Source organism: Peromyscus eremicus, chromosome 1, assembly GCF_949786415.1.
Source record: "Peromyscus eremicus chromosome 1, PerEre_H2_v1, whole genome shotgun sequence".
NCBI lineage: Eukaryota > Metazoa > Chordata > Mammalia > Rodentia > Cricetidae > Peromyscus > Peromyscus eremicus.
In genome coordinates this window covers 96,744,382-96,767,460 of record NC_081416.1, presented here as the reverse complement: position 1 = coordinate 96,767,460, position 23,079 = coordinate 96,744,382, and the positions used below count along the sequence as shown (strand labels likewise).

General features: G+C 35.7%; 1 protein-coding gene across 1 annotated transcript; it reads left to right on the top strand.

Moving 5' to 3' along the window:
• Positions 1-5,065: 5,065 nt before the first annotated feature.
• LOC131901422 (olfactory receptor 52K1-like) lies at positions 5,066-6,016 on the top strand. The gene has a single exon (XM_059252582.1). The coding sequence runs from the start codon at positions 5,066-5,068 to the stop codon at positions 6,014-6,016; it is 951 nt and encodes a 316-aa protein (XP_059108565.1).
• Positions 6,017-23,079: the final 17,063 nt, after the last annotated feature.

Here is a 23,079-nt window from a genome sequence, read left to right as displayed (position 1 = left end):
CCTCAGGGTATTTATATTTATTTCAATAAAATGCAAAATGGTTCTTAATATGAATTTTATGTGTGGTGCCGAGGAAGATATATGATGTTGTATTTGGAGAACTCTCACTTTAGTGTGGTTTGAAAATTAGTAGAAGGCTTGGTATGGTGTCACATGTCTTTTATCCCAGTGCTTGGGAGGCTGAGCCAGGTAGATCTCGATGAGGATCTCTGTCCTGTTCTACACAGTGTGTTTCAGGCCATCCAGCACAACATAGTGATATTCTGTCTCAGAAAACCAATAAATAAATAAATAAATAAATAAATAAATAAATAAATAAATAATACCAGATTATACTCTATTGTCATAGGTTTGTGTGAAAAGTGTTAAAAAATAAATAAAAGAGAATTTGCATATAGGAATGGGCAACTCAAGGTGGGAAGCTTAGTGAATCTGTCAAATGAAATTCAGGTCTGTCAATGGTCTGCATATGATTCTGTTCTTTCAGCAACATGAGCTCACTCCATGTCATGAACTATCTTTACATCTAAACACTTTAAACTTTTGCTCATATGAGCATACCTATATTAACTAAATAATCTGGTACTTAGGGAATTATGTCTATGCATAATTAAGAATTATACATAAGTAATTAACATGACTAATCTTGTTAAGAGAATATTTCCTTAGCTATATACATTAAAAGTCATTAATAAATTAACCTTGGCACATAAAGCTAGCTACAATAAAGAAATAATTTCTAATCAATTTATTTGGTTTTCATTTTGCTTTTACAGATGAAAATCAGTTTATTTTTGCACACTAAGGTTCTGTGTAAAATACACAGTTTATAAACATGCTTTTTAATGAAATTCTTCCATTTGCAGAGAGTAATGCTTAATTCAGAGTCTCATAAATCATCAAAGTACTAAGAATGGGTCACTGCTGTGTCCTCATCCCTAAACTGAACATCAGTCTCACTTTGACAAGGCCAGCGAGAGTGTTGGAAAGGTTTCAAGAGACAGAGATGGGGAGAAACATCTACAAAACTCTGTCTTCTGAACATGTCATGCCTTTAAAATCACACACATACTGTAGTTGTGGTTACTTACACAGGCTTGCAAACATGCACACACAGAGATGCAAATGCACATGCACATATAAAATATACACACACACCACATGGAGGTAGAAGATGATGGACAGATTGGGAAGAAGAAGGGGTTCAACTGCACTGAGAGAGGGTACAGGAGAGAATATCAGGGGGACGAATATGAACACAGTACATTGAATACATTATGAAACAGACAAAAATAAACAAAAACATTAGCAAAAAGGAAAAGAAATTCTCCTGGCACAATTTTGCCTTGATTCCAAATAAAAAACTTTTCCATGCCTAGCTAGGTACTTGCATACCATAGCTAAGAAATCCATGCCTTCAAAAGCTCTACATTCAAAATCCAGAAAGTACAATGTGATTCTTTTTTAATAACTGTATTCTTCATAAATATCTCCACATATTTTAAAACAAATTTTTTAACATATATTCATTGTACGGGGCATGAATAGTATAATTATATTTACATTCAAGTATATCAAGCACTCTGACTACATTCACACTCCAAAGTCCTCTCCTGTCCCCCTTTCTTCCCTCCTGCTAGTGATTTTCTTCCCAAATAGATCCCTCTTCTAGGACTACATCATATGGATGCATCTGTATTTGTGCTGCAATATTTGCTTTTAGGTGTACCACCAAACCCAGGCTTATATAATTTATATTAATATTAAAATTAAGTATTCCCCTTGAAAATTCACTTTTCTTTTGCCTCTAATGATGGACTTTCTGCAAACACTAAAAGGTTAATGGAAAGTAAGATAAACTAATCTTCCATAAAATTAAATATCTATGGAATTTCCCTAATATTGTGGTTATTTTACCTCTACTCTCAATACTATTTGTTAGCAAAGCTGTTTAAAAAAAAATCAGTGTGAAGGGAATCCCCAGCATCTACATGTATATGACTTACATTTGTGTGGCTAATAGAGTCTTATAAAATTTTTGAATAAGGCAGTAAAATATGTACCATAAATGACAGTAGAAAATGGAATGAACAAAAGAAATCACAGTGAATTTTTACCTTAAGTGAAATCATAAATACACAGTAATTTTGGGTTAAACACTGGTCTAAATACAGACAAAATTTCTAAATTTGCATGAGAAAATATAAGAGGACATTCTCTTATCTTTAGAATAAATTTCTTAAAATATAAGTATTATGTTATTGGTCAAATAACTACCATACAGGCTTACTATATGTACATTGTGTGGTTTCAGTGAACATAACTACACGTGGAATCATGATAAAATCAGGACAGTTAGATATTCACTCTTCCAACACTGTATATTTTGTGGTGAAAACATTGAAAATCTTCTCTTTCACTGTGTTGAAACATGTAATACAATGTTCTCACTTTAGTCTTTTGACTTTGCAATTGTGCATGAGGACGTGCTTCTCCTCCTATCTAACTAGATTCAGTACAACGATTGACAAAGCTCTTGTCACCTTCTCCTTTACACTTTCTATGGACTGGTAACCATTCTTCTAACCTCCTCTATGAGATCAACCATTCTAAGTGCCAGATATGAGTGAGAGCTTAAGGTTTATCCTTCTATGCCTGGTGAATTTTACAGGGTCATTTCACAGGTTAGTTTCTTCCAGGGTTATCCATCTTTCTTTATTGTAATGATGAGATTTCATTCTTCTAGGTTATTGAATAAATTTCATATACAATAAAATAGACCAAAGCCCCAAAGAATAGTCAGATAAAGCATCCTGAGAGAAATGTCAATGAAAATGAAATTAATTTTCCCCCTGAGCATTGGACTAGCCCAAAGGAACCAGGGCTACTGGCTTTACAGAGTGCTGCCTACATGATGCAACACCATCCTCACAGTACTAGAGATTATAAGACAGTACCCTATATAGAGAAGGTAAAGGCAAGTAAGACATGAATGCTGAACACAATGAAATGGCATTATATGTTATTAATTTGAATGATACCTAATAACTAATAGGTATCTGAATAGTTATACTTGCTAGTTATGAAGTAATTATTTCCAAATATCTTATTGTTCATGAAATAATTATGTTATTTTCTGTTATGGGGTGATTTCTTGCTATGTTACTTGTGATACAAATTGGAAGACTGTTCTAAGAAGGCAGTGAAGAAAAGGAAGTTTGAACAATAACTGTGAGTTATACTGTCCATCTAAGCATGGTCAAAGGCTTTAGGTAAAAGTTGAAAAAGTATCTATGAAATGCTTGTAAAAATAAACAATATGCTAAGAGCTTCTGGTTTGCCCTTAGAACTGATTGTCTGTTTATTGGCTTTCTGTAAGTTCCTTCTTGTGCTCTAAGTCTGACAAATGAAACTGACATTGGATGGAAAAGGGGGAAAAATGACAGGATGAGAGTTAGAAACTGTGGGAGAAACATCAGAGTTAATAGAATCCAGGAGACAAGGACCCTTTAAAGACATCTGATGTTTATGACTGGGTGACTAGTGTTGCCACCAAATAAAATGTCAGCAAATATGCACACCCTAGGAACCTAGGAAAAGATGTTATAGAGGAAATGGCTTTGCTTCTTTTCTTTTGATACAGAATATACACATTGCCATCATGGACTTAAACTTATAGGAAACATAATGATATGCTTATAATTATTGCACATATTTAGCAAGAACAAATATATTACTTATATCAGTAAGGTTTCCTTGGTAAACTATGAGAAAGAAATGAAGATGTGCTAATTTGCATCTCATGGTCACAACTGTGCTTAAAATAAAGCCCTGTTATATCCAAATTGTCAATTGTATGTTTGATTGTCTAACACCAGATGTCATTTTAAGAGATTAATCTTGTTTAGTAAAAGTGACAGAAGATCATAATTATAGAGTAACCTCTTTCCCTGAACATATTAAAAATCAAACCTGAGCCATCCATACTAAATTTCCAAGTGCCCAAAATGAAACTCGAGCTCATTGATAGATTACATTTTCAACAAATAAGATGGTAGAAATACCAAAATTTCCTAAACAGAAAAGTTGTTATTTCTTGACCTGGGAGAAGGGGAGTGAGGGAAAACAATGGTTGCTATAAAAAAAATGAAAAAAATTAAATAAAGAAGAAAACAATAAAATAAAAAAAAACTTTTTATTTGTGTGATATAGATGTGCCATGTGTCTTAGCCGATACACAGAAAAGGCAGCCTGTGTTGTCCTGATGGTAGTTAATTATCAATAATCCTATTAATCACTCTCCCTCTTTCTATCTTCCTAGGAGGGTGACTTTAACATGACCAATCTACTTTTGCTTCTCTTCTTTGTATTTGTTTAGGATTTCTGTGTCTTAAACCCAACCAACTCTGCATATAGGAACTTTGTATGGGTTACCAAATGAATGGCCACCCAATGCTAAAAAAAGTGAAGTTAAGAAGGTATTTAAAATTGCATATTTTCTCCTTGAAGTAATGAAATATTTAAAAATTTGACTTTGTGGATATTAAATCATATATTGTCTATGACATTCTTTGTTCATATTATACATTATGTGAATGCTCAACTATTTAGTTATGGTGACAACAAAGACTAACAACAGCATTTTAAGAGATGAAATAGCAAAACAGCTTCTAATTATTGGAACATTTGCATATTTTATGTTTATGTCTCCATATTATTTCAATTTCTCAATCATTGGCTTAAGCACAATATGTATTTATTTTATTAACTTCATTTTCTGTAGAAAATGAACATTTTGCAGTAAGATTTAATTAAATATTCAGTTGATAAAATCAACAATTAGCATATGTAATGAATTTAATATTTTCTTTTGCAGATAAAGTTGCTGACGTTCCATAGGATGGGTTAGTTTACCTGAGCCTTTCTAGCATTATGGAGATCTAGGTTTGCAGTTCTAGATTCCAAATGTAAGATCCTTGAAAGAAATGCTTTGCAATCTGATCTCTGCATTTTGGAGATTATCCTAGTTATTATTTACTAAACTTGAAATATTCCTAGTTATAACATGGTAAACAATACAACACATCACTACATTTCATTTTTCTACCTGGTTGGTATTCCTGGCTTGGAAGATTTTCATTGCTTCATCAGCATTCCTGTCTGTTTCCTGTTTGTCCTGACTTTGCTGGGGAACAGCATAATCATTGCTACTGTCAAACTAGAACCAAGCCTACACCAGCCTATGTATTTCTTCCTTTGCATGCTGGCAATGACTGATATGCTTCTAACCTGTTCCACAGCCCTGAAAATGCTTGGTATTTTCTGGTTTAATGAACACTGGATTGAGTTTGATGTCTGTCTAACTCAAATGTACTTTATCCACACACTGTGTATTTTTGAGTCAGCCATCCTGGTAGCCATGGCTTTTGATCGTTTTGTAGCCATTTGCATCCCACTACATTATTCAACTATTCTTACAACATCTATGGTTATTAAACTGGGCTTTGTTGGCTTGAGCCGAGCTCTGTTCATGGCTTTGCCTTGTCCTTTTCTCATTAAAAGCCTGCCCTACTACACAAGCTATATTATCAATCATGCCTACTGTGAGCATATGGCTGTGGTGAAATTAGCCAGTGCCAACACTCTCGTTAGCAGAGCATATGGAATCTCAGTGGCCCTTTCTGTGATACTATTGGATCTATGGCTGATAGCCACATCCTATGTAAAAATTCTCCAAGCAGTGTTTCGCCTTTCTTCCCAGAATGCCCGCTCTAAAGCCCTGGGCACCTGTGCTGCCCATGTGTGTACCATTCTTGCCTTCTATACACCTGGACTGTTTAGCTTCCTAACTCATCGCATTGGCAAGAATGTATCTCCAAGTGTCCATATCATTTTGTCCACCCTGTACCTTCTAGTGCCCCCCACAGTCAATCCCTTGGTGTATGGTATCAAGACAAAACAGATTCGGGACCGAGTGCTGAGCCTCTTCTCACACTTGAAAATTACTGAGTACTAAATTATTTAAATAACTTTTGTGATGGAAAAGTATGCCTCATGAAATAATGGGGCTTTAATTTTTGCTATGATGCCATTGTAAAATGCTATTTCTCTTTTATGTTATTTTTCATAGAAGGGATTTATGGTTCAATGCAATATTTGTGTTTTAAACTTTTTTTTATTTTTGTGTAAACCATATCTAATTTATCTTTTTATTCACTATCTTTACAAAGTTCTGGTTCAGGTTATGTACATAATACCCACCACAATATATCTTCCTATCAATTTCTCTGTCTGTAGATTTAAGTATACGTAGTATAGTTTCTGTGTATTTAGTGACAAAGTTTGAGTAAAATAAACGCGATGATTCAGGGTTAGTTTCATATGTAAAAGTCTGAATACTGTCACTGCAGTCCTTACTTCAGAATAATTCAGAGCATCTGTGGCCACCAGCACAATAGCTGTACGAGATCAAGCCAGTGAACGAACAATATATATCCTTTATTGTGCTCAAGTATGATCTTTCTAGGTCTAGTGTAGTCTGAAATTTTTAAAGCATTTTTCTCACTTACGTCTTTGTGAAAAATTCAAAATTGACCATTTCTCTTCCTTTCACCAGACAAGTAAGTTTAGCTGGCAAATTGCTACTTCAACATCTGGAGAGTCAGTAAATATAGACAACATGAACTTACTTGAAACGAGAACATTTGAAGCAGGTATGTTGTGTTGTATAAGAATTTTAAACACAAATATTCTGAGATATGAAGATCAAAGAAGGTAAAAGACTCAAGGGTATGTGAAGAAAGAATACACCAGAAAATAATAAAGCGAAAGCATCTATTTTAAGTCTCAAAATATTTGTTATATGCCTAGTTTGTCAAAAAAGTATTCAAACTAAGGTAATACATGTTATCATATGGATAAGAGAAGTAAAAAGCAACAATATTATAAAGAATATGGTAGAAATTGGGGAGAAACTACTAAAGGTACATATAGTTCCTTGAAGAGAATACTGCTAGTGGAAAGTGTGATGAGTGGGTTAAAAATTTTAAAGCACCACTAGTTTTTTTAAAGAGACATAAGAGATATAATACTAAAATTCTATATAATTTTCAATTAAACATAAAAAAGATGTAAAAAAGAAAAAGAATAAATAATGAATCAAAATTGCCTCAGTGTAGAAAAAAATCTGTAAGTCTGGATAAAAAATGAGAATAGATTATATATTGTATACAGAATTTAATTTTTTTCCTCTGGAAAATCTGGTATTGTTTTTCAACATGCATTTTAAAATATTATTTTAAAAGATGAACATTATTTGTATCCCAACTATAAAATTAGAGATTTTGTCTACTAATAACTGAAGTCATTTCTATGAGCGTCAAAATTTTTCCTCTTTCCCCAATTGAGGTTTTCTGAAACTTAGCCATTGACATAATAAAATAATAAAAGGAGAGGGCCTATATTTAGCATAATTATGATTCATTGAATTTAGAGTTAGATGCCATATAATAAATTCACTGAATCATTTTTTACTATATTTATCAATGCAATATGCATATATGATTATATATTCATACATGTATGTAAAAACAGTTAAATAAAATGAGTTCATGAGAATGAAAGAGAGCAACGACGGATGGATGGATGTGAGGGTTTTGAGGGAGGAAAGCAGAGGGGAAAATTATGTTATTCTATTATGACCTCAAAAAATAAAATAAGAAATATATGTATGTCATTTATTTTATTATAATGTAGTTTTGCATATATATAATTATTTCATTTTCCCTTTTTATTTATTCCCTCCAACCACTCCCATGTAACCTACAACTTCCTTTCTTACACACACACAAACACACACACATACACACACACACACATATGTATGTATATTATTAAATATATAAATGCACCTTGCTCAATCTAAATGGTGTATGATTTCAGGGTTGATCACTTGATATTGGCTCTTGAATTGTGTGGCTGTTTCCTGGGCAAACTATTTTCTCCCATTCTCAGCATTCCTTAGTTTCCTTTAGGTTTTTGTCTAGCCTTGGTGCCCCATGAGATGTATCCCTTCCATATTCACAGGTCTATTTGTGTTGTCCTTGTTCAGATGTTGTTCAGGCAGCCACATTATTGAGACTTCATGGGTATAGTTTCCATGACATTTCTAGGAGATGTGCTCTCACAGACAAAATTCTGTTTCTCTGGCTCTTAAAATTTATCTCCCTCAATATTTCCTGAGCCTTGGGTAGAGGAGTTGCACTATGAATGGATCAACCAGGACTAGGCACCCACAACCACTTATATTCTGCTTTTTGATTGGTTGTGATTTTCTGTAATGGTTTCTATCTGTTGCAGAGAAGATTCTTTGTGACAAAAGCTACACTGAACTATGGGTAAAAGCACAAACATTTAGAATGAGGTTAGGAATTATGCTGGTTTAATAGAGTGTTGGCTATAACTTCTCCTCTAGGACCCAGGACCTTACAAGCCTCAAATAATTGTCTGGATTTCCAGTACCAGACAAGATTTTCTTCTTGCCAAATCCAATTAAAAAGCTGTTGCTTGCCACCAAGGAAAGACTGCAACTATGGCATTTTATGACACTTTTAGGGCAATTGTACCATGCTCATCATTGTTGTAATTCACATGTTTATTTAATGTCTTTCGTTTTCTTCCCTTATTGCTCCAATGAAGAATTCAAGCACTATATTAAATAAAAGTAATGAGAGCAGAACACTTGTCAAGTTTATTATTTTACGGGGAATAATTTTTGGTTTCACCATTTACTATAAATTTAGCTACTTAAATATTATATATTCTTTATATTTCATAAATTCTTTGATCATTTCATCAAATGAATTTTGATTATAATTATCCTGATATCCTCTTCTTACCTTCTAAATTAATTAAATTCACTTCTACTTACCTTCCTACCCCTCATAAACTCATAACTTGTCAAAGTACAGAGAACTAGTGATTCTGGAGTGCTGAGCCACAAATGGGACATCTTTATCATACCCTTCTCCATGTCTCAGGGACTATAACTAAAAATAGAATGGAAAGATAGCAAGAGCCAGAGATGAAGGAGGACCAATGTCTAGTGTACAATGATAGGACCATTGCACTCATCAATTCATAGAAACTGTAGTTGTCTAAGCAATACCTGTACAGGAGAGATCAAGCCAGGCTGCTGTGTATAGTGTTTAATATGCTGCTGATATTCTAGTTGCATCTGATTTTTTTTCTAATTTCATATATGCCTACTTGTGTCTCTCTTTGTTTATTTGCAACAAATGTTTTGGTGACCACAGATGCCAGAAAAGGGCCTTGGATGCCCTGAAACTCGTGTTACAGTTAATAGTGTGCTTCACAACAGGGGAGTTACACTTGTGTCCTTTGAAAGAGATGCAAACAGTCTTAACTGCTGACTCATCTCACAGGCCCTTAACAGAAATTTTTTATTTAATTTATTATTTTGAGAATTTCTTACATGAGTAATATAGATCATTATATCCATCCAACTTCTCCTGTGTTTTCCCCACTCTGTCTATAATTTATGACCTCTTCTTCTTTAGTTATAATTATGTAAACGTATTTATATATAACTTTTTAAATGAAGATATACTGAGTTGTGTCAAAACATTGTTTTTCTGTCTTTTGACATCTATAGAAGAATTAAAAAAACTTACGTTAAAAGAATTAAATTTTTAAAAGACAAATTGTCATATTTTCATATATATGTAGAATCCAGATTCATCCCAAATAGCTTTCATGATGCTGGATGATTCTCTTCATGCTACTGGGGGACAAAAGCAATCAACAGCAATCCCAAGCTGTGAACTCTGTCAGCTATACTAACAACTGCTCTGACAAGATAAGCGCACAGGTACAAAAAACTCTATGGGAGAAACCAAAACCTCTCTGACTAGATTTAACACACAATCTCACAAGACAGAACTCATGCCAGGTACTATTAATTGGAGCCAAAAGTGGTGGTTAGATAGGTCAAGATCTTAGGGGAGAACCGAATATTATATTACAGCTTAATAAACAAAGTATGAGGTATTCCACTACAAAGTTATTATCTTTCTAATCGTTAGTTAGTACATCTTTCACCCGTCATCAGAGAAGCTTCTTTTTAGAGAAGACAGATGGCAATTAATATAGATACCTACAACTGATCAGTATACAGAGAAAAAAGGACTGTAGAGGAGACATTGGCATCAAACCCTCAACTCAATCTCATGGATCATCGTGGAAGACAGTGTGGTAAGACTGTAAGAATCAGAGGTAGTAATCATCTGTGGGAAAACTGCCTGCTGGAATGACAAGGCCACTAACACACATGACATCACAATAGCTGTGACTGCATACACAAGACCTGCACAGAATCAAGCCAGCCAAAATCCCAGCATGGATCTGGGAAGAAGTTTAGACATCCTAAAACAATCTCAGGAGCTATTGCCAGCAATGGTTGCTGAAGGAGGGAGAGTCGGTTTTTTCAGGGACTCAATCCAAGAGAAGTTACTCATGCTCCAATTTGATAGTCCTACCCCATGCACTCACACAAGTCTAAGTGGATTCAGGGGGTTTCAAAGATGAGCACATGAAGTTGGGGGCTAAACTCAGTGGAGAATAAATACGAGGTAGATTTGATCAATGTAAATTATATTTCTATGAAAATCACAACTAATATAAAAGTAAAATAAATGTCTAATAACGTTATTGGTTAGGAAACCGAATTGAACCCATATTCTTCTTTTAGAAAAATAATGAAGGTTGAACTGTGCTGAACCATAAGTCTAACTGAAGTATCTTTGAAAAGAAGTATAATGTCTTATGACACATGATACAGGGATATCTACTTTAGTTAAGTAGGATATTTATTTTTAATAATTATATTAGTGATCTGAGAATTTTGTGTGTTTTTATTTTATTCACCCTTCTCACTAAATTCTTCCCAGATCAACCTTCCTTCTATAACCTCTTAAGTTTGTGTCCTTTATTTTTAACATCCATCAAGACCCGTTTGTGCAGTCCAAACACTGTGTGGCCTCTCACTGGATTCTGATCTTGCCAAGGGCTACACTATTAGAGAAAACTGACTTCTCCTCTCTCTTAACAGCTATCACTTACCAACAGCTCCTCAGTTAGGGGTGGGACTAGTGCCCATTTCCAACCCCATACAGAGATCTGGTCTGCCTTGAGCTTTCATAGATCTTGTGTTTGCTGGGACAAGCATTACGATATAAGTTTATATAGGCAGCTGCACGGCCGGGTTCAAAAGACATTGTTTCATTGTGCTTATCCATCACCTGAGTCTTGAAAGGAGAGGCTTCATCATTGAAGTTCTATTAAGGGATGAGCCTCTTATTTTCTGCACCTTAGCTAGTTGTGAGTCACAGTGTTAGTTATTGACTGCAAATAGAAGCCTCTGTGATGATTATTGAGAGATGCACTAATCTATGGGTACAATGGTAAGTCCTTAGCAATTGGTTCAATATTCTGTCCATGTAGCAGAATAATAGTAATAGGTTCTTCCCTAGGGACTATGACCTGTCTAGACACAGGTTGTTGGCTCAATAAGAATGACAGCTATGGGTTACATCTTGTAGAATACGATTTTTAAATGCAGTCAGAATGTGCTTATTTACTCAAATGATTTTTGTTCATAATTGCATGAGTGTACATATCTTATCAGACCTGTCATTACTGTAGATCCAGGTTTCATGGTAGGGCAAGGTTGCTGATACTATACTTCTGTGGTAGAGTGCATAGAACCTTTCAACACTATAAAAGCTAGCCTACCAGTAGGAATGAAATAATATTAAGCCTGCTGTGGTGGCTTAGTAGTTGAAGTGCTTGCTGCACTTATAAAGTATCTGAGTTTGGTTCCCAGTACATGTGTTGGGTGGCTCACAGTGCCAGTAACTGAAGCTCCAGGTGATTTGACCCTCTTCTCTGGCCTATATGTATAGCCACACTGAAAATGCATACAAACACGTGCATACACATAAATAAAAATAAAGTACCTATATGAAAACACTGATTCTTACAAGTATTTCTCAGGGATTATAACTGAATATTTGTACCTAACATGGAACAAAGTACTTAATAAATATTTGTTGAGTCCATTAAAAACATTACTCTAAATCTTTTCAAGTTTTATTAGATCAATTTAGGGCATGCCTTTTTAGACCTTGACTATGTGCTTTTGTAGTAAATTCTTGATTTCAACTTGTAAACACAAAATAACAAATTTAAACATAAATTCCAGATTTTTCAAAGGTACCTCTGATCTCTAATTGCACTCCAATTAAAAAATAATAAAACATAATTCATTAAACTTACACTTGTTTTTATTTATTTCTTAGTGTATGTCAATAAAATTTCTATACTAATTACTAAAATGAACTTTCTTAGACACAACAGTTGGAAAAGTTTTTGGAATTGCAGTAAATCAGTTACATTTTAATCCAATTTTAATCTTTATTGGTTGATCTATGACTAAGCTACTCTGTATATACTAGAAAGAAGACATCTGGTAACATTTATGGTGGAATTAAGGCATTTGGGGGAATTAGCAATTGTTATTCATTTAAATCTAGCAATGCTGATCAACATCTCTCCTGTAGATTTTCCTGAAGGCAATATCACAACTAGAGGGTACATATATTTGAAACAAAATAATTGTTTTGTCTTCTCTATTTTAATCATAGATAAGCCATAGTAAAGAGTACAAAAATACTTCCCTTAAAAGCATATTACTATATTCCAATATGGAAGGAGCCTTGAAATTGTCTTTCCATTGTGAATAATAAAACCTGAAAAACTGAAAAGTCCTTAGTTTTCTTTTACTTTTTAAGTTTCTTAGATGATAATATAATTTCAACATTTCTCCCTAAACAATTACATAAGATAATCAGTTCTACATCCCATCAGGCCACAACATCAGTTTCCTTTATTATTGTTACTTTATCTATTTATCAAAAAATTAGAGAGATAGGCGGTGAGGTGGTGGCTCATGCCTTTAATCCCAGCACTTGGGGGCAGAGCCAGGTGGATCTCTGTGAGTTCAAGGCCACCCTGGTCTACAGAGCAAGATCCAGGACAGGCACCAAAACTACACAGAGATACTCTGTCTCGAAAAACAAACAAACAAAAAAAAAATAGAGAGACTGGATCTCACTAGGTTCTGGGATCCAATGCCCATTTCTTGCCTCTGTGAACACTTCATACATGAGGCCATGGATATACATGCAGGTTAAACACTCATATACACAAAATAAAACTAATTACATTTCCAAAAAACATGTTCTGCTATGCTGTTTGTATCAGGGTATATAAATAACAACAAGGTACCATATGCTTCACAAATCTCAGCAACAGGATTTGAGGTATCTTCAACTTGGAGAAAGGATTAGTGTTTTAGTAGATATGTTTAAATAGCTTACAAACTTATCCAGTGTATACATAAAATAAAATATCAAATTGTCCCACCTTAACAGCAAAAATTGATAGCTGTACATGTACCAATTTGAATAACTTTAATTTCAGTGTTGAAAACCTGAAGATTTTTTTGCAGTAGCATATCTGCAGAGAAATATCTAAAGTTCTATGGCATGAGCATTTGCTCTACTTGAAGAATCTGGGGAGTGGAATTGTATATGTATAACTTCAACAATAGAACGACACTCTCCAGCTGCATGTATTTCAAATAACTCTAGATGTCAGTGCATAACTCTCATGAGTCTCACATCTCCACCTTCCATTTCAATGTTTAATAATAATGAATAACACACACACACACACACACACACACACACACACACACACACATGTATATATATATATTGAGACATCCATGAAAGTTTCCATTTCTCTTATGTGATTTCAGTCACAATTATAGAAATACTGAACTGTAAATGTTGGTATGACATCTGGCATCTTCCCACTCAGAAAACACATTTCTTAAGAATCTTTCTGTGTTATTTGTAAACCGTTTTTTATCTGATTATTGAGGAGGCCCTAAGTTAGGGAGAGATAATTCCATGCATGGCTTCTGAATAAAAGCCCATGGCAAAGTTTACCATGACTGCCACTGCATTTAAAATAATGGAAAGCATCTTAAACTGACATGTGTTATCTGTTAACTGACAACTTTGTTACCCTTCATGATTTCCATGAGTTAATTGGATTTCAAATTTCTTTTTCTTAACTCTATTCAAGTCATGCGATCTTTTGTGTTTTATATTATTCCAGTTAGCATTAAAACAGTATGTTTCATTAAGGCAGTTTCAATTATATATATCACATCATATTATGGTCACCACCCCAAACACACATGCCCTCTGTCAGCCTTCCTCCCCTTATTTGCTCCATTATCTCATAATGTTAAATTTGTTCCATTTTATTCTTGGACTAATTTATTTATGACAAGAAGATGCATGCAGTTATTCTAGTTTTTATGCATATGCTAGCAAGTAATACAACTACAATTGATGTCTTCTTTTTTTTTTCTGAGTCTTACCATTATATATCATGTGTCACAAAACAAGTATAGAATGAACTGATCATCATTCTCGCCTTCATTATACTGCCAATAAAATGGGTTACCAATTCCCATTTTATAAATCAGAAAAAAATCCCCTTATGACTTTTTTAATTAAGAAATTTTTTATTCATTTTACATACCAATCAAAGATCTCCCTCTTCCCTCCTCCTGCTCCTCCAGCCTCCCCCTCCCAACCCACCTCCCATTACCTCCTACAAGAAGGTAAGGTCTCCCATGGGGAGGAATATTTAGTAGAGGCAAGTCCAGGCCCCTCCCCCTACCTCAAGGTTGTGCGAGGTGTCCCATAATAGGTAGTGGGCTCCAAAAAGCCTTTTCATGCACCAGGAATGGTTTCTGATCCTACGGGCAGGGAGCCCCTTAAGCAGATCAAGCCACACAACTGTCTCACTATGCAGAGGGCCTCGTCCAGTCCCATGCAGGCTCCACAGCTATTGATGATATCTCCATGAATAAACTGGAGATGGTGGTGGGCAATGGAGGGTATAGGATGAGGGATGAGAACATAAGGGAATGGGATAGTCAGCCTGGAACAGGGATGGAGTGGGAAAGCAATGAAAGAGATACAATGATAGAGGGAGACATCATGGGGATAGGGAGAAATCAGGTGCTAGGGAAGTTCCCAGGCATCCCCAAGGATGACCCCAGCTTAGACTACTAACAATAGCGGAGAGAATGCCTGAGCTAGCTTACCCCAGTAATCAGATTGGTGAATACCCTCACTGTCATCATAGAGCCTTTCTCCGGTAATTGTGGAAGCAGATGCAGAGATCTGCAGCCAAACACCAGGCCAAGCTCTAGGAATCCAGTTGAAGAGAGAGAAGAGGGATTCTATGAACAAGGGTTATCAAGATCATGATGGAGAAAACTACAGAGACAATCAAACGAAACTAGTGGGAACTGATATGACTTTTAAAATTTGTTTTCATAGAGGATTTGATTAGAATAGTGGTTACCAGAGGCTGAGAAAGGAATAAAGGCAGGAAAGGGTGAAAATATATCTCCATGGGATCAGTGTTACAGTTGGACAAAGGATAGTTCAGATGTCTCATTACACGTGAGGATAAATCTAGTCAACAATAGTGAGCTGTGTATTCGAAAAATATTAGAAGAGAGTATTTGGAATGCTTTCTCCAGAAAAAAAGATAACTGTTTAAGAATGGAATGTGCTAAATATCTTCTTTTACCACTAGTCATTCCATACATATATTTAAACATCATAGTGTATCTTATAATTATTATGTATGGGCCATGACAACCATAAGAGAAAGCTCAAAAATCAAGTGTAATCACAGGACCGAAATGTAGCACGAATCTTAAAAGGTCTTATTAATAACAAACCTGGAGTCAGGTATTGGGGTGGACGCTGAAAGATTAGAGAGATAGAACAAGCCACAGCTAACCTCACCTTGATAACTTCTCAGCTGATCCTGTTTCCTCAAACTGGAAGCCCCTGTCTCTTCATCCAAATGGGTCTCAGCTGAACTGCTGCTGAAAGCCTTAACCAACTTAGTTCCTGGTCCTCATGCCTTATATACCTTTCTGCTTCCTCCTGTCACTTCCTGAGATTAAAGGCATGTGTCTTCCCCAAGCAAGACTTGAGATCTCAAGTACTTCGATTCAAGGTGTGTGTCACTTTGCCTGGCTGTTTCCAGTGTGGCTTTGAGCTCACAGAGATCCGGATGGATCTCTGCCTCCAGAATGTTAGGATTAAAGGTGTGTGTCCCACCATTTTCTGGCCTTTTTGTCTATTATTGGTGAAATTATTAAGGCCACTCCACGTAGTTAAAAGAGATTTATTTAATGGCGTAACTTACAAATTAAGGGATAGGTAGGTCGCGAGGTCTGGGGAAGGTGTATCACAGTCCAGTGGTGTTCTCTGGAGCTCTGCTTGGTCCACCTCTCCCGTCCAGGGGTCCCGAACCGAGCACCAGCCCAGCGATCCAGCTCTCCAGTCTCCAGGTGCCTCCCTTGGCCCCGCCTTGTAGGCGTGACAGTTGCTGAAGTCTCAATGGGGGTTGGAACTTCCAGATCAAAGCTGGAATGGCTACCCACTACATCTCCCCCTTTTAGTCTAAATAAGAAAGTTCTAACATAATACAAGACTATATACAAAGGAATGGTTATCAAATATTGTCCAGGAATAATGAGGGATAATGACCTAGATAAGATGGAGCTACAACCAATGCAAACAATATTAAGCAAGAAACACATACTAAAATCCAGAGAAGTATAGAGCATAGGTAAATAGCATGTTACAAAGTTGTCCTATCCTAAAGAACCTGAATCTAATACTTAATATGTTCTATCTACTAAGTTGTAACTATAACTGCTAGTCTTCAATCCCGTCAAAGACCTGAGAAGGAATATAATGGTACCTGAGAAATGGTAGATGGATACAAGCAACTTTCGGGAATCTTGCAAGAGTAGACCGAGACAGCTGGCACCCTGGACAGTCACCTAATGTTTCTCAGCATTGTTGGTGCATTCAAATTGGCTACAGGCCTAAAGTATCTGACAGACCATTTTCAGAAGCAGGAATTCTGAAAGACCATCTTACCCTGTCTTGGCAGAGTACAGTGGTCGCTTTCTTTGTGTCCCGCTTGTCCAGAAAGGACAGCATTGCATTCGTACTGTCAACCATCAAGGCAAGGGCAGTTCTTTGCCCAGTAGGCCATTTTGTGCCAAGAAGACAAACTTCCAAATGGAAATGTCTTAGAAGCCCGACATTCTCTTGGGATCAAATTGGTGCAGCCAGGAGCAATTGTGTCCCACGTCAACAGAATTCTAAGTTGTTTAAATGCCATATTCTCTAGGTCTATGAAGTGTTTGAAGATTACTTGTCCATCTGACCTATGTATCTGTAAATCTGGATAACCTAACTAACATAACTATAGGTATGACAAGCATAGGTGACTATAAATCTATAAGTCTTATCTACTGAAATAACCTAAGGACTAAGGCTTCACGTAAACAAGGTAAACAGTCTATAAGCAAATGTATGGTAAAGAACAATGACTTCAAAATTGTGACAAACACAAGATATTTATAACAGAGGTAGGAGTATATAGTGCAATATGCAATATGACAATAATCTTATATATATATATATATCAATATACAGAATATCCTAAACAGAAGTAGAACATACATAAAGTATGACAGATACAAATTTACATTTGTATCAATATACAAATATTTCATATAAGAGTAGAAATATATGTACATTATAACAAATATAGTTCTGTATTTGTATCAATATACAAATTATCTTAAACAGGAATATAAAAATAGTTTACATTTGTATCAACATATAAGAATCCATAACAGTGCAAATTACAGTGCAAATTATCTAAGGCTACTATTTTACTAAATTTGTTTACTAGTACATACAATAATCTACCATAATATCTTATACCTATCCATTCCATTTCTTCTTTTCCCTTTTTTCTTTTCTTTTTTTTTAGAATACTGAGTTTAATATTTTTTTCCACCCCCAACCCTATAACCATCATCCATAACCCTGAGAATTATGAAACCTAAGGGAGAAGGGGCGTCGTTTTCTTAGAATTGCTTCCTGCTGTTTAGGGGGTGATGTTATCTCTGTTGGGTACTGTGAGAAAGCTCAGATAGTTAAATCTCAGTTAGACTAACTGTAGGTTCTGCAGCAAGTCTTAGAATATGGGTAAGATTGTCTGAAATTCTGACAAGAAATGTAGTATGATGATGATTACCATGGCATCATTCTGTATTGGGTAGAGTTCCTTCTGGAAACTTCCAAGATTGCTATTGGAAAAACTTATTTGTTATCAAAATGGAAGGTTTGGATTTAAAGAGGACATAGCATGTAAGAAAGGATTCTGAGAAATCAAGAGTAAGCATGGAGAGAACTAGAATCTAGAAGACAATGGTCCCTTTTTTATTGGTTTCCTTCTGTCCCACACCAGAGGGCTCTTCTGATATGGGACTGAAGAATCTCTCAAACTTTTCTTTTAGCAATATGCTTGGGTTTAGAGAAGGAGTGAGCCAATTCCATCTCCAAACCCAGCTTGGCTTATAATTGAATTGGAACCACCACTTTTCTAGATTGATAGAGAGATAGATGTTAGACAGTGAGATTTTACCGTGTGTAGATTGGTACCAATAGATTCTTTCTTTCTGCTGTAAACATCCAGATATCCAAGGCCTTATGATTTTTGGAAGATGGGTATTTCCATTATCCTGGAAAGACAAAAAGAGAACCCTACCCCAACCTTTGATTGTTAAATTTTTCTTACAACTTATAGAGATGTCACATTGGTGGATGATCTTTTACTTCTCCTCATCAAGGGGTTTTTCCTGTTTGAATCGAATTTTTATTAATTTTGTTGGTATCCATAGCTTTTCTTCTCCTGCAGAAACAAAGGCAAAACCCCTTCCCCAATGTAGAACATACCCAGGTTTCCATTCTGAGGTCAGCACATCCTTGAAATAAACCGGTTTGTTTAGCTCAGGAGTTTTGTCTGTCGTCCAATGTCTCTCCGCAGCTGTTGTTCCTTTCTCATCAGCATTGAGAAAATTCAAGGTTAATAAAGCACTATGCAATCTATTTCTAGGAGCCATTGTTACCTGTTGCTGTTTATTTAGCATGTCCTTTAAAGTTCGATTGGATCTTTCTATGACTGCTTGGCCTGTGGGATTGTGTGGTATACCTGTAACATGCTTTATATTGTAATAAGCAAAGAATTGTCTCATTTTATTGGAGACATATGCTGGGGCATTATCTGTCTTAATTTGTACAGGTACTCCCATGATGGCCATAACTTCTAATAGGTGTGTAATCACAGAATCAGCCTTTTCAGAACTCATAGGAGTTGCCCATTGAAATCCTGAATAAGTGTCAATGGTATGATGTACATACTTTAATCTTCCAAATTCTGCAAAATGAAACACATCCATCTGCCAAATTTCATTTCTTTGTATACCTTTTGGATTGCTCCCTGCAGGTAATGGAATTTGGTTATAGATGGAACAAGTAGGACATTTTCCACAATATCCTTAGCCTGTTGCCAAGTGATGGAGAAATCCTTCTTCAAACCTTTGTGATTTACATGATATTTCTTATGAAATTCTGAGGCTTCTAGCACATTACCTATTAGTAACTGATCAATCTTAATCTCATCATTACCTTGTGCTAGAGTTCCTGGCACATCCCCTGTATGGGATCTGATATGTGTTATATATATAGGATGTTCCCTTTTTCTGATGATTTCCTGCAATTGTATGAATAACGAAGTTAATTCTGTATTATCAGGAATAAATTCAGCAGTTTCAATATGTAAAACAACTCTCTCTGCATATTGAGAGTCAGTGACTATATTGAGGGGTTCTGTGAAGTCCATCAGTACCATAAGAATGGCATACAGTTCTGCCTTTTGTACAGAGCTGTATGGACTTTGTACTACTTTACTTAAGTCTCCTGATTTATATCCTGCTTTCCCTGATTTATTTGCATCAGTATAGAATGTGAGGACTCCAGAAATTGGCTTTTGTCTTACAATGTGAGGAAGGACCCATTCAGTCTTCTTTATTAATTCTATTCTCTTGCTTTTGGGATAGTGGTTGTTAATCTCTCCCAAAAAGTTACTGCAGGCTCTCTGCCAGTATTCATTATCTTTCCATAGTGATGAAATTTCCTCATTAGTAAAAGGTACTACAATTTCTGCTGGGTCTATTCCTGTCAACTGGCGAAGTCTTAGTTTACCTTTTTTAATCAAATCAGAGATCTTTTCTATATAAGTCTTTAATTTCTTATTTGGTTTACGTGGTAGGAATATCCATTCCAATATAATATCTTCCCTCTGCATCAAAATACCTGTTGGGGAATGTCTGGAGGGGAATATGACAAGAATGCATTTAAGTCCTGGATCCACACGATCCACATGTGCTTCTCGAATTGTCTTTTCTACTAGAGCCAATTCCTTCTCAGCTTCGGCTGATAATTCTCTTGGACTATTTAATTCTTTGTCTCCCTCTAGAGTATTAGCCAAACTTTGTAGTCCATCTTTGGGTATTCCCATGATACCCAGTAAGTTGGAAATGCTTCCTAATAACTTTTGAAAATCATTAAGAGTCTTCAATCGATCTCTTCTTAGTTGTACCTTTTGGGGTCTAATTTTTTGTAGCTCTATCTTATATCCTAAGTAATTAATAGAATCTCCTCTTTGTATTTTTTCAGGAGCAATTTGCAGTCCCCAGTAAGGCAAAACTTTTTTTACTTCTTCAAACATGCTTTCTAATGTATCTAACTTTGGATCAGCTAATAAGATATCATCCATATAGTGATAAATTATGGATTGTGGAAACTTTACACGAATTATCTCCAATGGTTTCTGCACAAAGTATTGGCACAAAGTAGGGCTGTTTAACATTCCCTGTGGAAGGACCTTCCATTGATATCTCTTGACTGGCTGAGAATTGTTATAATTAGGTACTGTGAAGGCAAATTTTTCTCTATCATTTTCTTGTAAGGGTATGGTAAAGAAACAGTCTTTTAAGTCAATAACTATTATAGGCCATTCTTTAGGTAGCATAGAGGGCAAGGGCATCCCAGTCTGTAGGGAGCCCATTGGCTGAATTACTTTATTAATAGCTCTCAGATCTGTCAGCATTCTCCAATTACCAGACTTTTTTTTAATAACAAATACAGGAGAATTCCAAGGGCTGGTAGATTCTTCAATGTGTTGAGCATTTAACTGCTCTTGAACCAGCTGTTCTAAAGCTTGTAGCTTCTCTGTTCTGTTCTCTGACCCCCAGATAAGTTTATTAGGGTATACAATATATTGGGGAACACAATATTACCACACCCAAGCCCAGAGAGTCTCTGTTAAAACTCGGAGAGCTAGGATCTAATGGACTCTTCAAAATACTGCTCTCACACCACAACTTTCTATTTTAACTCAGCATTTCTTTTAGTGTATAATTAAGGCTCCCTTTAACGAGATGAATTTGTTTAATGGTTAGAAGAAAGTTTTTGTACATAGTAAGCCTGCATAATGCAAAGATATTTAAAGCTTAATTTGGAAATTGGCATATGTCCTTGAAAAGGAGCTAATGCATGTTGGTTCCAAGTCTATACTACAATTATTAGAAATTGAATTAAAGCTACCTCCCAGCATAGCTATTATATCAAATCTGGTCTAGAAATCAAGGCCTCTGTTTCTGTTAATTTCCTCACATTCCTCTCCTTTTCCAAACAAATAATTATGATGAATTCTGTCATTTTTCTTCCACATATGAAAATACACTAGGATAATTCATTACACATCTTTCACTTAAAGTACTTTATGAAACAATTTTATATGCACCATTCAAATTATTTTTTAGATCTATTTATTTTATTTTATTTGCATAAATATTTTGCATGCCTGTATGCATGTACACCATGTGTGTTTCCGGTGCCTCCAAAGGTCAGAAGAAGGCATTGGATTCTCTGGAATATGGTTGTAAGCCATCATGTAGGTGGTAGGAATCAAATCATGGTCTTCTGCAAGAGCAACAAGTGCTCTAAACCATTGAGCAATTTCCCAGCCCCATTTTGGAGCAGGAAAGTATTGGAGCAGGAAGGATTAGGTGTGTGGGAAGAGTGATAGAAGGAGAGGGTACATGGAGAAACACCAGAATTGGGGGCATTGGGGGGGGTGGAAATCTAATGCACTGGAAACTTCCTGGAATCTATGAGGGTAACCCTAGTGAGTACTACTAGTAATGGAGGATACAGAGTCTGAACTGGTCATTATTTGTAGCCAAGCATGTCTTCCAATTTTGAGACTGGTTTACACTCTGTTGAGATATTGTCTGAGGAGGTCCTGTGGAGATCCGTAAACAATGCAGGCTGATGCTAGGACAGAAGGTCACTCTCTAAAATTGATAGCAGTGCCCTGTTGCCTAGAAAAACTTCTATAGAGCTCAAGGAACATATAGAGGTCAAGCTTGTGCCTGTTTGGAACCTTCATTACTGTGTCCTAGTCTCTTTGGCCAGAGAAGGTACTCTGTAGGCTAATAAAAGAAAAACCTGGAGACCAAACCTGTTATAAGTGAGTATTTTGCAGTAAAGAAATGTTTCAAATTTCATGATTATCTCAGATTGTCTTCTAGATGAAAATGCATAGGCTGGCACCGTAGAATACCAACATTCAGATATGGGGAACTAAACTAGGAAAGAGATCACATAGGTTTATTTAAGAGAAACAAAAGAAAATCAGCCATGATGGTATACACATGGACCCTATTACTCAGGAGGGTAAGGAGGAAGATTGTGAGTCTGAGGCCAGCCTGGGTTATAGAAGAAAACAAGATAAAAAGAATCATAAACAAAAAATTAGCTTAAAAATTTAAAAATACAAATAAAAAAGCTAAATAGCCAAATGAGCCTACTGAATGTTACCGTTAAGTTTTCACGATTCTTCTTATTAAGAACATCCCTGACATACTTATATCATTTTCAACAGGATATTGTACTAAAG

Excerpts from the sequence above, each read along its gene's own strand:
- LOC131901422 (XM_059252582.1), top strand. The coding sequence starts at position 5,066 with ATGGTAAACAATACAACACATCACTACATTTCATTTTTCTACCTGGTT.